The 15974-nt window shown below is 37.6% G+C and overlaps 1 protein-coding gene across 5 annotated transcripts in view; it reads left to right on the top strand.

Annotated features, from left to right (window-relative positions):
* The window catches only part of MPPED1 (metallophosphoesterase domain containing 1), a 60504-nt gene that overhangs the window by 18952 nt on the left and 25578 nt on the right, over positions 1-15974 (top strand). For all 5 annotated transcript variants that reach the window (XM_057427266.1, XM_057427285.1, XM_057427276.1 and 2 more), the window contains exons 3-4: positions 470-655; positions 14472-14693. In XM_057427266.1, the coding sequence (XP_057283249.1) occupies positions 470-655; positions 14472-14693 (408 nt within the window). The remainder of the gene's footprint in view (positions 1-469; positions 656-14471; positions 14694-15974) is intronic.

Genomic DNA, 15974 nt, shown 5'->3' with positions numbered 1-15974 from the left:
AATGTGTTAATTAAATTTGCTGGAATTACATAATTTGCAGGGGAAAAAAGTTATAATTAGAAAAAATACATTGAAATGTGTTTATGTATCTAAAATGAATCTTTTCCCTGTATGCTGTGTAATCATATTTAAACAATGAAATGGGATAGTAAGTATTCCTTTGAAACTGGTGATGCCTTTGAATTATTTGTATTTGTGTCAGAGTGATTGCCATAGTCCATTTTTTTTCCTTAATCTCTTTAAATTAATCCATCTACCCAACAAATACTGAAAATGTTGTGATGTGAACATCAAGAATTTTTACACCTCCCATTAGTGTTAGGTTTGTTTTAATAAATCCCTTCCCTCAGCCAGATTTAGAAGTCTGTGTAATCTTTTATAAAGGTAAAAAGTAGTATTAGAACTGCAAAGTAGACACTAAGAAGTACGTTAAGTACTTTATAACCTTGTTATGATGCATTTCCTACAGGGTTGATCCGGTGCCCCATGATGCTCCCAAACCTCCAGGATATACACGATTTGTCTGTATTTCTGATACTCACTCAAGAACTGATCCCATCCAAATGCCATATGGAGATGTGTTAATACATGCTGGTGATTTTACTGAGCTGGGACTTCCTAGTGAAGTAAAAAAATTCAACGAGTGGCTAGGTAGGTATTGAATTCTGTGGATTTGACAGTAAGTTTGTTTACTGATTGTATCTGCCCCTTCTGCCTCTCAGTAGAAGTCATCATGCACTCAGAAATAATGAATATTAATTAGACTGTTAAATTTCAATGGCAGTGAGCAGGAGTATGATTTTTTTCTTTTTTCTTTTTTTTTTTTTACAAATATTTTTGCATTTTTTCAACTGAGCAAGTAAGATTTGTGAGACAATTCATCTGTTCTGCCTTCACACTCTCAAGTGTACATTAAGCAACTTCTTGGTGTTAGCAACAATTTAAGTCAGAAGGCCTTTAATGATTTACATAAAACCTCTTACATACATTGTTATGGCTTTGCTTCCTTCCCCAAAAAAGTTGTTGTGACTGAAAACATTTGTCTGTTTAACCCTGGAGGCTCATAGTTGTTTTTTTTTAATCTGAGGCTCAGCTGCACCACGGTGATGAATTCCAAACAAAGCAAAATGTGTGCCGGTGGTTGCTGTCTTGGATGTAGCAGACCAGATGTAGATGCCTTCTGTAGGCAACTGTTGGCATTGGTAACTGAAATTCTGTTCCACTGGGCAAGAGAATGGTGATTTACATGTGCTTCTGCAACATTTTTATATTCTAAAACAAAAATGACAGTGAAAATGGGAAAACATACCCAGACAAAACCCCTGATATGTATTGTTCTTACAGCAGTGTGGATACCTTAATTTAGAATGAAAATGGCTTCTGGATTCTGATACTTCATTATCAAAAAAAGAGTGAGAGGAAAGAAAGGAGTAGCTGAGAGAGAGGACACAATTTATGAGTAATGGATTTCGGGGTTTAGGTTTAGTTTCTTTCCTGTAGTTGATATTTTTGCATTATTCCTATCTCTTTTTTTTTTCCTACATATTACAGCATTCTACATTGGGAAGGCACGAAGCAGACAGATACATGTAGGCTGAAATGGAATATAAAAAAAAGTCAGGACTTTAGAATTTAATCAAATATTTACTAACAATTATCACCAAGGCTGATAAATACCTGTTTTGAGCTTGGGAACCCAGTAATATGCCCCACATGGAACAATTGCATTGTTCTAAGAGTATTAAGGTAGAGACAGCATGTGGAAGTAATATACTCTGGTACAGTGCCCTCATCTCTGTCTCTGTATCACTGAATCATAGAATGGTATCCAAACGGAACAGGTTGGTTGTAAAACAGAAAGCAAATTTTAATCCTATTTTGCAGGTCTCTATCATGTAGTATAATAATGTACTGAAAATAGCATATAAAGATTACACAAACCATATGGTTAGCCCTTCTAAATAATACCGATTTTATTTTTCTGCTAGTGTGGGAAGAAAAGTGCTTTGGGATATTGTTAGCAAGCAAGGATGGTGGCTACACACATCACTTGCTGCACAGTTTTTGTCTCCCTTGTTCTCCATCTGCCTCCCTGCTGGTCACATCTGTACAGTGTTCTGAAGAAGTCTGTAAGCTGAAAGACTCTCAGTGTGGCAGAGAGATTTCCCAAGGCATTTCTATGATGGTCTCTTAATTATTTTTATTCCAAAAGGTTTCATTTTCTGACTTTACAGGCATATTCCAACTTCATGGTAGCACTTGCAGTTTGGCAAAAGGTGATCTTGGTGGTTTCAGTGTATTTTTGCAAGAGCATCTTTGAGATATGCAAATTTAACAAGTCAGAGATTTTTTTCAGTTTCTTGGCAATTTGAAGAAAGGGGAAGTTTAACTTATTTTTTAAATTTATTCTGGAAGATCCAATAGAAAAATAATTCGGCATCACGATGTAGGTTTCATCAGCTAGCATTTAAAGTTTTGTTCCAGTTCAGAACTGTAAGCTATTTCTTTAAACAGCAGTCAGTGAGAATTCAAAATGGAAGCTTTAGCTTTTTTAATTTTTTTTTAATGAACAACTTAGCAACACTAGAATACCCTGAGTGTTTGCAAAATCTGTAGTAAATGGTGGTATGGTTAAAGTGTTCTCTTTAAGAAGAAGAAATTAAAGACTGTTTTGCTAGCTGTGCATCTTGTTGTGAAAGGCACTAGTCTGCAACAGTTTTGATTTTTCTAGATAGCTGCTTCCAGTACCTTCCATGATTTTGCAACTCCCACAGCTTATCCAACCTTTTTCTTCTTCCTTGTCTTAACATTTGACTAGCTTCGTGAGAAAGCAATTGACAGACTCTGGCACGGACTTTTACCTCCAGCATCATTCTTAACTTGCTGCCACCAAATTTCTCTGTCTGTTCCTTCATCCCATAGCACAGGGCTCAGCTTCCCACTTATTTTGTTCTGTGTCAAATCTGTGTCTTCTGCCATCATTAGACTATAATTCTGTTTATGCCTTGGAATAAATACTAGCATATTTGCTTGTTACACTTTCCCTTGATCTCAGCTTCCTCTTGGGCACTAGATTCGTATCCTACTACTGCTTTTGCTCCATATCTTTATGTGTAGCACTGGTTCCTACCTTTTAGCTTTCTGTTCCGTTGGATCCTCTTGGGTCTGTGCCACTCTTACCTATCAGCCTATTCCATCTTTTCAGTAGGCCCTTCAGCAAGTTCAGATTTTATCTTTCTGCTGTACATAAAATTTTTGTTCCTGTCTGATGCAATGTTTTACATTAACATCATTAACTTCCATGGACCTTATGGCTGTATCGACCACATGCTCAAGTGTTGTGCTAATAGAGGCACGTTGGCTTGCTGAGTCATACCCTAAAATATGTTCTCTCTTTTTTAGGCTAACTGTATGTGGGTACACAGGAAGGCCTGCACCAGCTCAGATGATATATGTCTCTAGCACCGTATTGTCTTCGATTGTAGCTAGCAGCTAAGGTGCTCTGCTTTGTCTGCCCCTTAGTTACTTAGTTTTTATCATCTGACCCCTAAAGCCCTCCATTTAATTTCACTTTGTTCTTTTTGGTAATTTCTGTTCTTTTACTTTTCTTCCCCCTCCCCCCTGCTTCCCAGGGAGTAATTTGAGGTTTTACTAGGGCTAGATAGATGCCTAACTCTATGGAGGAGATGAAATGCTGGTGATAACTGAATGTGCATATTTTGTCAGCTTTCTCTAGTAGGCAGTCCAAGGACATCCTGAGCCACAGCATTACTTTGTTTTCAATATATAGATCTTTCTTCTTAGTTTTTTTAATTGCCTTTTAGATCTGTGCAAATTTTGAGTGCCGACAATTTTACATCAGAGTTCCATGAAGGTGTCCCTGCCCATGGCAGGGTGTTGAAACTAGATGGTCTTTAAGCTCCCTTCTAACCCAGACCAATCTATGATTCTATGTTTGTGTGAAGTGCTGTGCTTATTTTGAACCTGTCACCTACTAGTGTCATAATGTGTTTCCTGATACTGGAAGAGAAAAGTGAACAATTTCATTCTTCATTCTGCTTGAGAATATAGGCTCTTCTAATATCTGCCCTTAAGATATTTTTTAGTCTGAAGCCTGTTTAGAAGCCCTTAAATGCCTTTGTTCATATGTGCCACTCTTTGTACCCTTTTGTTCTATATCCTTTTAAAAACAGTGAGACCAGAACTGCACATGAGCTGAGAACACCACAGATTTATCCCCTGGCATAATGAAATTTCCTGGTTTGTTCTCTTTTCCTCTCTAGTGTTGTGGATTATTCTGTTTTTATTTTTGACTGTGACTGAACAATGAGATGGCATTTTCATAAAATTGCCTGTTACAACTCTATGAACTCTTTTCCGAATGGTAATATCTAGTTCAGAGCCCATCAGTGTGTGTCTGTAGTTGGTATATATTTTCCTGCACTTGAATTATTCTGCATAAATTTATGTTCAGTTTCATCTGTCATCTTATTGCCCAGTCATGCAGTATCATGATGTACTTTTGCAAGTCAGTTTTCAATTTTGCTGTCCTTATTCAGAATAGCTTAGAAAAAGAGGGGAAACAGGGAAGAACAGTCAGTTTACAAAGCTTGACAGTGGTGCCAACCTGATAATTTCCCTCCCTTCTTTTTATGAAATAACTTTTCTCCTGTTCTTATATTTTACTTTTTAGCTTTTTTTACATACTTTCCTCTCTGACTATTTTTCTTCAAAATTTGAAAATCCAGTTTTGGAGGATGAGAAATAATGAAGTATTAAATATGTATTATGGCAGGGCTGCATGGAAGGACATGAAGCCAGTGCAACTTTCTAATGGCACTATAAAGATGCATGGTATGACAGCTTTGAACACACGCTAATTTTCCAGTATGTCCAGGAGATTTTAATGACATCACTTTAAATGGCCAAAAATAATTCTGGGGACTTGTTTCTCAATACACGGACGTGCTAGAGCAGGTCCAGAGGAGAGCCATGAAAGTAAGCAGAGGGCTGGCATACCTCTCCTATGAAGACAGGTTGAGAGAGTTGGGCTTGTTCAGCCTGGAGAAGAGAAGGCTTGGGGGATACCTTATTGCAGGCTTTCATTACCTAAAGGGGGCTTAAAAGAAATCTGGAGAAGGACTTCTTACAAGGGCATGTAGTGATAGGACAATTGGCAGCAGTTTTAAACTGAAAAAGGGGACATTTAGATTGGCTATAAGGAAGTAATATTTTACAGTGAGGGTGGTGAGGCATTGAAACAGGTTGCCCAGAGAAGTTGTGGATGTCCCATCACTGAAAATGTTCAAGGCCAGCTTGGACAGGGCTTTGAGCAACTTGGTCTAGTGGAAGGTGTCCCTGCCCATGGCGGGGGATTGGAACTGGATCATCTTTAAAGGTCCCTTCCAACCCAAATAATTCTGTGATTCTGTGTAATCAAGGTTAGATAAGGTACATTATATCATAAGATCTATTAGGCTGACTGTGCACTGTAGCTATCCTTGTGCTCAGCTTTTTCGTTATTTTTGGTTTTATTGTTTATTCCCTACCTGCATATAAGTCAGTGTTGTAGGACAAATACAAAGACGCATGTCCTGCTTTAGTGCACTCATCAAATAATGACTCCAAAACCATGTCTATTTTTCATATCCTATATTGTTGGCACTGGAAATTGCCTGCTTATCTCAGTTGCTCATGTAATTCCCCTTGCTCAAGTCTGTAATATCATTTCCAAATTGTGTATGCTCCAGGACCCACTGTCACTTTGAGCTTCTGGGTTACTTTCCTGGAAATTTGACTAAATAGCCAATCTGTGATGTAAGCTGCAACACATGCTTTTGTATTCTGTCTGTGAATTCTCTTCTGTGCATGGATTGAAAAGATTACTTAAACTAATATCCATTGTTTCAGTATGTTTGCTTGAGATTTTCCAGTGTCAAAGACAGTCTTCCTATTTGAAATTCAAGTTCAAGCTAAATTTGAAATAAAAAAATTGGTGGCTTTGCATTGTCATGGAAAACAGTAATTAGCTCTTTAGAGTATTTTCCTGAAAATGTTAATTTTACCTGTATATCGTACACACACAAAAAAGCTAGATTAAATTATTTGACATGCACTTCAGGAATTGACGTAGGCAGATTAATATCAAAGGATATTTTTTTTATTTCAGACTAAAAAGTATTTTAGTCTGAAGATGCCATCCCAGCTATAGTAAATAGCACTACTAGAATTACCCGCTTCTAGTATTAGGTTGTAGAAGAAAATCAGCTAATTTTTGTCAATAAACATCATCCCTACTTTTAAGCTCTTGATAAAAAAAGCTCTTCAGAAAAGCCTGAAATTAGCTTTACATTTGCTTTACTGTTCAATCTCACAAAATGATGGCAGTGATTTTTCATCCTCTTTTAACAGGTATTTTTAGGTTCAATAATACATTTAAAACAGATAAAAATTGTGTTGAAGAAGAAAAAAAAATAATCTTCCAAGCAGCAAAAGAAATTAGAATTTATAAATTGTAGTCATGCCATTTTGACCATCGGTAATTACACTATTTTTATGTTAATGTGGAAACCCTTTGAAAGAAGTATTTAAGTACTAATTATCTATTTACAAAAGAATGGCTTTGGAAATGCAGTGAAAAACATTGAGCTGTGTAGGGATTTAGAACAGATGTCATTTTTAAAAGACTAGGCATACTAAAAAAAGTGTTGATTTTTATTGCATTTCTTAAATGTGCAATGGTTCAGATCCATTTGTACGTCTAAGATTCAGACAGTACATCACAGAAAAGTGCACTGCAACACACTCTCTAGTTCTGGGGAGTTAGTATGTCCTGAAGACTTCTGAACACTAAACTGGCCGGGTGTCTCAGGGAATATTTAAAATACATCCCTGTATTGGCAAGATGACTCAGAACAGCTGTTCTCCAAGTATTTCTCCCATACTAGTGGTGACAAGCTGTAGGAGTGGTAGGTGCTAAAAGATTTTCTCTTAATTTCCTGCTTCCAAACACGCGTATGCTTTTGGGGGATTTCTTGCACTTTGCACTAATACTGAGGTTTCTTGTTTCCGCTAGTGGAGTGGAAAGTAGCCAGACTTAAAGATTCTTAGTCTCCGGGGTGACTCGCCTAAAAATGTCCTGTGATTTTCATAAATATGGAGATCCCTGATCCTCCAAATAATATGTGAGCAAAAACACCCAGTCTTATTCCAGACTAGGAGACAAGTGTAGCTTTAAGAAAGCAGTGTGGCCCAGACGTGCAGAGATCAACCAGGGAACTGAGAGATCTGGAGTATGATTCCATGAATTGTCGTGGCCTCTGGTGGAGATATTTGAAAGAGCCTGAGGAACACAAGCGACTAAATTGTGGTTAGTAGTCTTCAGACTTGACAGTCCCTTTATTGTTCCCCCTTGTAAAATTGTGAAAATGGTGCTTGATCCACCTACCACATGAATGTGTTGGAGGATTAATTATCATCAGTGCAGCACTTTGAACATCTACTGCAAAGCACTGTACACAAACATTAAATACTGTTATTAGTGCTGTGCACCTTGTACAGTGACATAACACACAGCTCTTTGTAGTCATCTCTTCCAGAAGGTGACGACTGGGAGGTACTAAAAGCACCTTTGTGGGATCTGAAGATCTGAATAGGAATCTGTGTCAGTGTGCGGTGAGATCCGTGTAGGAAGTCTGAAATATGTTTGATTGTTACTTTTTAACATAGTTCTCCATCTTCTTTTCTTTCATTTTCCCCACTTATATATGTTATAAACCAGAAATAGAATATTCCAAAGGGCAGAAAAGCTGTTGTAAAAATTCATCTCCACAGAAATGTATATTTTTTAAGATTACAACTATTCCAGGAAATAAAAAGTATTTATTAAAATAGACCCTGTGGCTTACATAGTTGGGGGTTTTCAAACCATCCATTGCCATAATGTAAGGCAATATCAAAGTAAGGTTCAGTTTAGGCAAACCTTGCAGTCGTATAATTTTCTAGGCATCTGTTACTGACCACTAGTGGACAGAAGGAACAGACCTACATAATCTTCTGGTTTGACTCACTACAGCCACTTTAATGGCCTAGTTTGCAACATGCACTGGGTTCATTCTGCATAATTACAGGGTAATTAAATAAACCGGGATAAAAGGAAGCCATTTTTCCTTTAGAAGTAATTTTGGCCAATTATTATACATGTGCGTGTGTGCATATAAAACACAGTATATCAAAGAGCCTAAGTTGGGCTATTATCAGGTATTTTTTAGTTTGATTTGCCTTTATCTATTTATACTAAGAAATCCTGTTTTGTAAATGTGAGCAGTATTGTATGTGATTGCTGTTGTAGTGCTTAATATAATTACTAGCTTTTACAATGCAAGAATGTCTTGAGCTAGCAGGTTACAGATGACTTAGGAGGGAGTGTTCATTTACAATGTTATTCCAGATTACACACCATACAAAAAGTATGTTAATGTGAATTTCCCAGACATCAGCCCCAGTGTTTAAACACAGAACTGTCAAAGAGATGCTAAAAAGCAATCTGAGACAGTTATGCAGTCTTTTTACTATATCACTCACTGCTGTATTCCAAAAGGTTGAAATGAGAGGGAAAAAGCATTAAGTGGGCACTTACATGATTGTCTCTGCTTTTAATGAATACTAAAAATTCTGCTCACTACAATACCAGGAGAGAAGCAAAGCACATCTGCTTGTACAAGTTTGCATTTATCTTGGTGAAGGTGCAAGTTGATAACAACTCTAAGCTGCAAAGGAGGTTACTATTTGATAAAGATGCCTAACCTCTTAGTGCCAGACAAGCCCGGAGTATAAACATCATGCATTTGCTTTTGAATTATTTTCAGCGTTGATCTAGTTTACGGGGAAGATGACTGATAGAACAGGATGAACTTTTAAGCACATAGAATTCTGCTTTGAACAAATTCAAATGCAGAGAAATAGCAGACAGAGGCACATTGTTCAGTACTTCGCATGATGCAGTTTGTAGTTCAAGTAATGGTTCCCCAGCATTTCAAGTTATTTTGTAAAAATTATGTTTGCCATAAAAAGGGCCCGCTGTAGTTTAGAAGTTAAGAATTGCTGTAATAATTTTGTAATTGGTGCATAAACATGCAAAAAATTTAGATGTTCAGTTGATTTTCTTAATTAGCAATCTACAGTAATGAAGGGAATAAACAAAGATGTTATTAGCTGAACAATATCTCTATTTTTATACATTATATATTACCAGAACTGCTATCAGATTCTTACACTGAGGAACAAAAGCTTTTGTCAGGAGGGCTTGCTGTAGCTGTCAAAAAAGCAAGATAGTAAGATAATCTCAAAAAATAGTAAATTGGATTGATTTAGGGCATTTGGGGCAGAAACTTCATCTTCTTAGTTGTTCTGGGAGGAGAACCACTGCTGCCTGACTTCATGGATTTTGTCTCCTAGACTTCTGTGGATCCTTAGGTGTCTCATTCCTCTGAAACCTCTCCTTCAGACTGGGCATTAGTCTTCTTAGACATATTGAGGAAGCTCAAGGGAACATAAGTACCTTTGAGGTACTTACTTTGCTGAATATAACAAATAACTTCTGAATCTGCTGGGCATTTTCAGAGGGATGTCGAGAAACAAACATACAGAAGTCTGAAGCATCGTACTGCTGCAAGTTTTGTTTCTGTAAGAAAAAGCCCTTTAGTAAAATGCTAAATTAAGTGCAAGGTAATGTCTCCAGCATTTTTCTGCATACAGGGAGAAATTACAAAAAGGAGAGGAGGGGGAAAATGTGGCAGGAAAGATGAAAAACCATGCAGCATAGATGAAGGAAAAGGAAGGGAAAAATCTCTCATGCTTTGTTAAGGTAGAGTCTGAAAGAGAATGGTGGCTTGGAGGCTCACTCCAAGTTGGCAGAAGGCAAAAGCTGGATGTAGCCTAAAAGCCCTGAAGGCCAGGACTAAATTTGAGCCAGTATGTTTCTGACAGAATTTTGATGTGTTAAGATTCCTGTTGATTCCAAATCCAAATAGGATGAGGTGGCTAGAGGTTGATTATGGAGGAAAATAATTGTAATTTCTGGAAAGTTGGATATTATGGGAGGGAAAACCCCCTCATTTTAAGAAAAAAAAAATTGCTTAGAAATTTTTTTTACCCCCAGAAATTTTTTACCCCCAGATACTTTAAACTGACATTTTGGTTCATTTTCTTTTCTTGGTAATGTCAGAATCACTATATGAATTTCCAAATATATCCCATTCCATCCAAGTAGTATTTTAATAATTTTAATATAGAATGCTGTTAAGATAAATTGTTTTCAACCAATTCTAGTTCTAGTTCCTCTCCAGCTTATAGAAATATTTTAGGAGAAGCTTCTCAGGTGCCAGGAACAGGGGATTCCCTGGTCTTCAAGCAAAACCACTTGTCTTGTTTTGGCTACTCAAAATAATTTAAAAAAGAAAATAACTTTCCACCAAATTCATAACTTTGCCTTTTGTTTTTTGGTTCGAAAATACATCTTTGACTCCTGTGGCGTATGTTTTTGTATGTGTTTCTTGGCACTCCAGAAAGGCAGATCTAACATGCTTGATGCCTTAATTTTACTGGGGAATGAGTTTTTTCCTGGATATGTGTGCAGAATTCCTGTGACAGCTGTAAATTTTCTATAATACTTTTGTATTTAGCTTCTCTATTAATAAGGAGTTTGCTACTTGCCCTCCAGTAAAGCCGTATACTAGCATCAAATGTTAATTAGCTATCAGTTGAGTATTTAGTCCTACTCAGCTGCAAAATGGATAGTATGAAAACTTGTACCAGTTAATGGAACATACTCTCTAGTCTTGTTAAATTGCTTGCCTACTGTAGATTTGTTTCATTAGAATCACAACATGAAATGAGTTTTTAATTCCTTGCAACATTGCAGGTTCTTTAAAATTACTGTTAGTTTTCCAGTGTACACTTGCAGAAACCTGGAATCACACAGGATGGAGGGTACGTTTGGAGGTCAGAGTCCAACCTCCTGTTCGGAACAGGCCTAGTTAGAGCAGGCTGTTCAGAACCTCCTTGTCCAGTTGAGTTTTGAATATCTCTAAGAGCGGAGATTTCACAGCTGCTCTAGCACCTATTCCATGTTTTGACCGTCCTCATAGTAAAATTCTTTCCTTGTACCATGTTCCCACTTGTGTCTGTTGCTTCTTGTAACTGTGTGCACCTCTGAGAAGAACCTAGCTCTGGCTTCTCTGTATCCTGAGATCAGGTAGTTGCAGGCAGCAGTAAGGTCTTCATCTTCTCTAGGCTGAAGAGACTCACGTCTCAGCCTCTTCCCGTATGCCACATTCCCCAGCCATCTTGGCGGCTGTCTGCTGGACTTCCTTCAGTTTGTCCCTATGTTTTCTTTTACTGAGGAACCCAGAACTGGACACCACGCTCCAGACTTGATCTCACTAGTGCTAGACAGAGGAGAAAGATCACTCCCTTTGTTCAGCTATTTTCACTGTTAACTAGTGCAGTGTGGTTGTCTGGCTTTGCCACAAAGACACACTGTGCCTAGTCTTGTTATTCTCTCATAGGAGTATGCAAAAGGAGGAGTTTGCATTTGCTTTTGATGAAATTTATGAGGTTCCTGTCAAACCATTTTTCCAAACTTTGGAGGTTCTTCCGAAGAGCACACATACCTTCCAGAGTGAGTCAGCATATCCTCACTTGTAATTTGGTGTTGTCTTGCAAATTTGCTGAAAGTGCACTCCATCAGATTATCCAGGCTGTTAGTACAGAAGGAAGTAGTATTGGCCCCAACATCACTAGCTGAGGCATACCTCTAGTGACTTGCTTCCAATGGACTTTGTCCCACTGATTTTAGCCCTTTGAGCTCAGTATTCTAGAGGATACTTGACCCACCTTATCATCCATCCTTATTTTAGCAATCTGGATATAAGAATGCTGTGGGAGATTGTGTCAAAGGCTAAGATCGAGGCAAACAGCATCCAGTACTCCCCCTTCACCACAGAGCCAGTCATCTCCTCATAGAAGGCAATTGTGCTAGTCAGGTATGATTTAGCCATCACAGATGGCTGTTCCCATTCACTTTGCTGACCTTCACTGCTTGGAAAACTACTTTATGAGAGATGTGTTCCATAATTTTCCCAGGCCTGATGTGAAGCTTGATGGCCTGTATTTTCCCAGATTCCCCTTCTTGTCTTTCTTGAAGGTGGGTATGACATTTGCCTTTTTCCAGCCAAGGGAAACTTCTCCAATCCCCCTGACTTTTCAAAGGTGTGATAGACAGCTTATAAGCCTGTGTCCATCCATTGCATCTCTCCAGTCAGGTGAGCTATTCCACTATGTCTCCAATTGCTATAAGAAGCAATGAAAACACGCATGAGCAGAAAAAATATCTGTTAGGGAGAAAAAAAAAAAAAAAGATGGTAAAGAGAGGTTGTGGAGGCAAAAAGAGGGAAATGGGTTTAGCAAGGTGCCACCTGGTATGGAATGAAAGAAAAAAAAACTTGAGCTGCAAACTCATCAAAAATACAGTTGTTAATTGAAAAGCTGACAGACCTGTAACTACAGTAGCGCTTCTGGCCGCCACTATAATAAATGTAACTGTACATTTAGAGTAATTTGCTAATTTGCCTAAGTAACACCCACAGACAGCAACATGACATAAATACATTAGTGGAAGCAACAGCTATAACAAGCTCGTGCAGGTTCTTGGCTGCTAGATGGATGGATCAGATGAGCTGGAAAAGATGTACAAAACAATAGAGATGGAATTGTTAACAGCACTGCGGTATTCAGGATTTTATTTTCCTTTTTTACCAAGAATGCTTTAGGGCATGTAGATGCCCATACATATTGTAGCATCTAAGTAACATTTTTAACTTATGTGTGTATATGTGTACACACACAGAAAACTTGTAGAGATGGAGTGCACATCTGCAAAATGCTAAGCGTTTCAGAGGCAAAAATTACAAAATGTACATCTCAGGTAGTCTTTCAAGTGAAAAAGAGAATCTCCAGCATTCAACATGTAATTATAGATATCTGAAAACAGTTTCTCTTAGCAAATATTCTAAAAGCACATATGTATTGAACCCACCAGAAAGACTGGAAAATGTACAATCAATTTTCCTAATACAGGTGTTCCAGGTGTTCCAGGTGTCTGAAATTTACACTTAAGAGTTACTGATATCGTTTCATATGGCAAATAATGCGTTTAGCCTTGTGGCATCTCCTCTGGGCTAGCACTGTTCTTTGTTTCATATTTCTGTAACTCTGAATTACACTCTTGCATTTTATTCTTAAGTCCTATACATGCCAACTTTTTCCACTGCATATTGGGTGGTGGTTTACCTTCTCTAAATATCCTACCTCTAGGTTATGGTTGTGGTCATTTCTATGTTATCAACAATACATGTTAAAAATGACAAGATTGCTGCTATGCACAGTGGGTCTCATTTTCAAGAAAATACTTTTTTTCTGGTCCCAGTCTCCTTTTCTGACTGTCTTCATCCCGATGCACAGTAACAGTGCAGAAGCAAAGCTAATGAATGCAGCTTTACACAGTTTCTGTCTTTGTTTCCTCTCAGATGTGCTCAGAAGGTTTCTGTTAAGCTTCTAGAGGCAGGTGATGCCTGCTCTCAAGGACAGAATCCAGCTGATAACCAAATGTGGACTTAGGTAGAAAGTTCCTGTTGCAGTGCTGCTCTCAGGGAGAACCTATGTATGTGGGCATGTATATTCTTGCAGTCGGCAGGAGGTTGTAAGGTTTTTCACTAAATACAGTTTGTAAAATATTCTTGAACATGAGTCACTTTAAATTATAGTCCATGGATCTAAGGAAGTCACTGAGAAAATGGAGCAGGAAAAAACATGGGATAGAGGCAAACTGCAAGACTGCTTTGTGGGATGTGGAGTTTTGACAGCTAAACCCCATCCCTGTCTTGGTTGAAGGCTTGATTTGAAAGGGCAAAGAGGGCAGCAGACCTCTGACTGACCCAAGTTCTGAGTCTGTAAGACCTCCTCAACACAAGCGGATAAAGACCACAGCTCTGGGAGAAGAGCTGACATTATTTTGTGAAGCGTTACGACTGATCTTCTTTGAACCCTAATTTCTGTCAAAGAGTTATCATCACTGTCACAGTAAGTGATACTTGCAGCACAAATGGCAATTAACTAGAAGTAAATAGTAGAGCAGAAGTCTGCAGACTGGTTTTTAAGGTTGATGAGTTGAAAGTAATTTCAACACATTAATGCTAAGTATGCTAAATCATAGTGTGCCCTGAAAAAGACAGTAATGTCATTTACCTGAAATCAGCAGAAATTGCAGTAAAACGTAGTAAGGCGTATGCTCTGTTGTTTTCAGTATGTGAGCATATTATAGGAATTGATAATAGTCTGTGAGTCTGTCTGTTTTCTTTTATCAGATTTTCCATAAAACATGTAATTTGTTTGCTTTTCACTGTTTTAGGTAGCCTGCCCTATGAATACAAGATTGTGATAGCAGGAAATCATGAATTGACCTTTGACCAGGAATTCATGGCTGACTTAATCAAGCAGGACTTTTACTATTTCCCCTCTGTTTCTAAGCTGAAGCCAGAGAGCTATGAAAATGTACAGTCTCTTCTAACAAACTGCATCTATCTTCAAGACTCTGAAGTGACGGTGAGGGGATTCAGAATATATGGCTCCCCTTGGTAAGCAGGTTTTTAAACATACCTAAAAAAAATATTGATTGCTGTCACGTCAGCCATTTTGTATGCATCAGCTATATCTGGATTGCTGTCTTAGGAAGAAAAGTAATACTCAGTTTGATAAAGTTTATATATTTTCTTGTAATGAATCATTCCTGTGACAAAATAATGTACTATGGTTATTGTTAAAAAAATAATGATGGAAAAAAGATAGTGCGCTCTTTAACTCTCAGCCAGTAGCAGTTCTGTAACATAGTCCGTGTAGGTTTTTTTGTGTCATAAAATATGTTTCTATACTTGGTGAGTTTATGTAATTACAGGTTAATTTTATTGAAGAGGGTATATTCTTTTGACAATTTCCATCCTACAGATAATATTTAAGTTTCATTACTGTATACAGTAGTCATTTAACGTAGCAAGCTTGTTACAGCATTTGTTTAAGCCTCCTTATTTTTTTTTTAATATCCCTCAGAATCTTATTTCTTTAATACAGTAATAGCTTTCCTTAAGGCATAGTTGCTTCTAAACTGAAGGCATAGTTGAGCTTCTAATCTGAGGTCAGCAAAACAGTGGCAAGCTAGTATTTCATGGATTTTGCTCTGTTGCATCGAGTGAACACTTAGAATTCCTCGACAGTATTGGAGACAGATGGGCTTTGGCTTCCTGACCTCCACCTTGGCCCTCGTATGTACTGCTTCTGTGTCTCTTACTTAAGTTACATTACTACTGTGTTACTTCCACTAACAGGACTGTAAATTGAGTCTTCTATGAGCATTTGCTATACATATAAAATAAGTAAAAATTTATTTTAAAAGGCAGATTTTTAACGGAATCTGTTACTCTTCCTTTTAAAATCACATCAGGCTGGAATGTAGCAAACAAGTTGTCAAACCTGATGCATATACCCCAATGTGAATTTTCAGTGTGAATAAACTGTGAAATCTCTTGGATTTTTGTGAAATATTTTTTTTTTGTAATGAAAATTGGCATTTTCCCACTTGGTTACTTGAGATGGGTGTTAATTTTCTCTAAGCTTATTATTCTACATTTGTCTGCATTAAATATCTTCCCTTTTAAATGCACCCTTCTCTCTATCCCTCTTAGATCTCCAGATTGTTCTGGGGGTATTTTTCAATCCACCCACCTGCTGTGTTGTAGTTCATGTTCCTCATGTGTCTACTGTGTATTCAATCAATGCACAATTTACTTCATTTTCCAAATTATTAGGGAAGATATTAGATGGTATCAGTCCCAATATTAACTTCTGAGAAATGCCACTTGGCA

This window comes from Pezoporus wallicus, unplaced genomic scaffold (assembly GCF_028554395.1).
Source record: "Pezoporus wallicus isolate ANWC-B61680 ecotype Strahan unplaced genomic scaffold, APGP_CSIRO_Pwel_v1 scaffold_3294, whole genome shotgun sequence".
Lineage (NCBI taxonomy): Eukaryota > Metazoa > Chordata > Aves > Psittaciformes > Psittacidae > Pezoporus > Pezoporus wallicus.
This window is presented reverse-complemented; position numbering and strand designations above follow the sequence as displayed.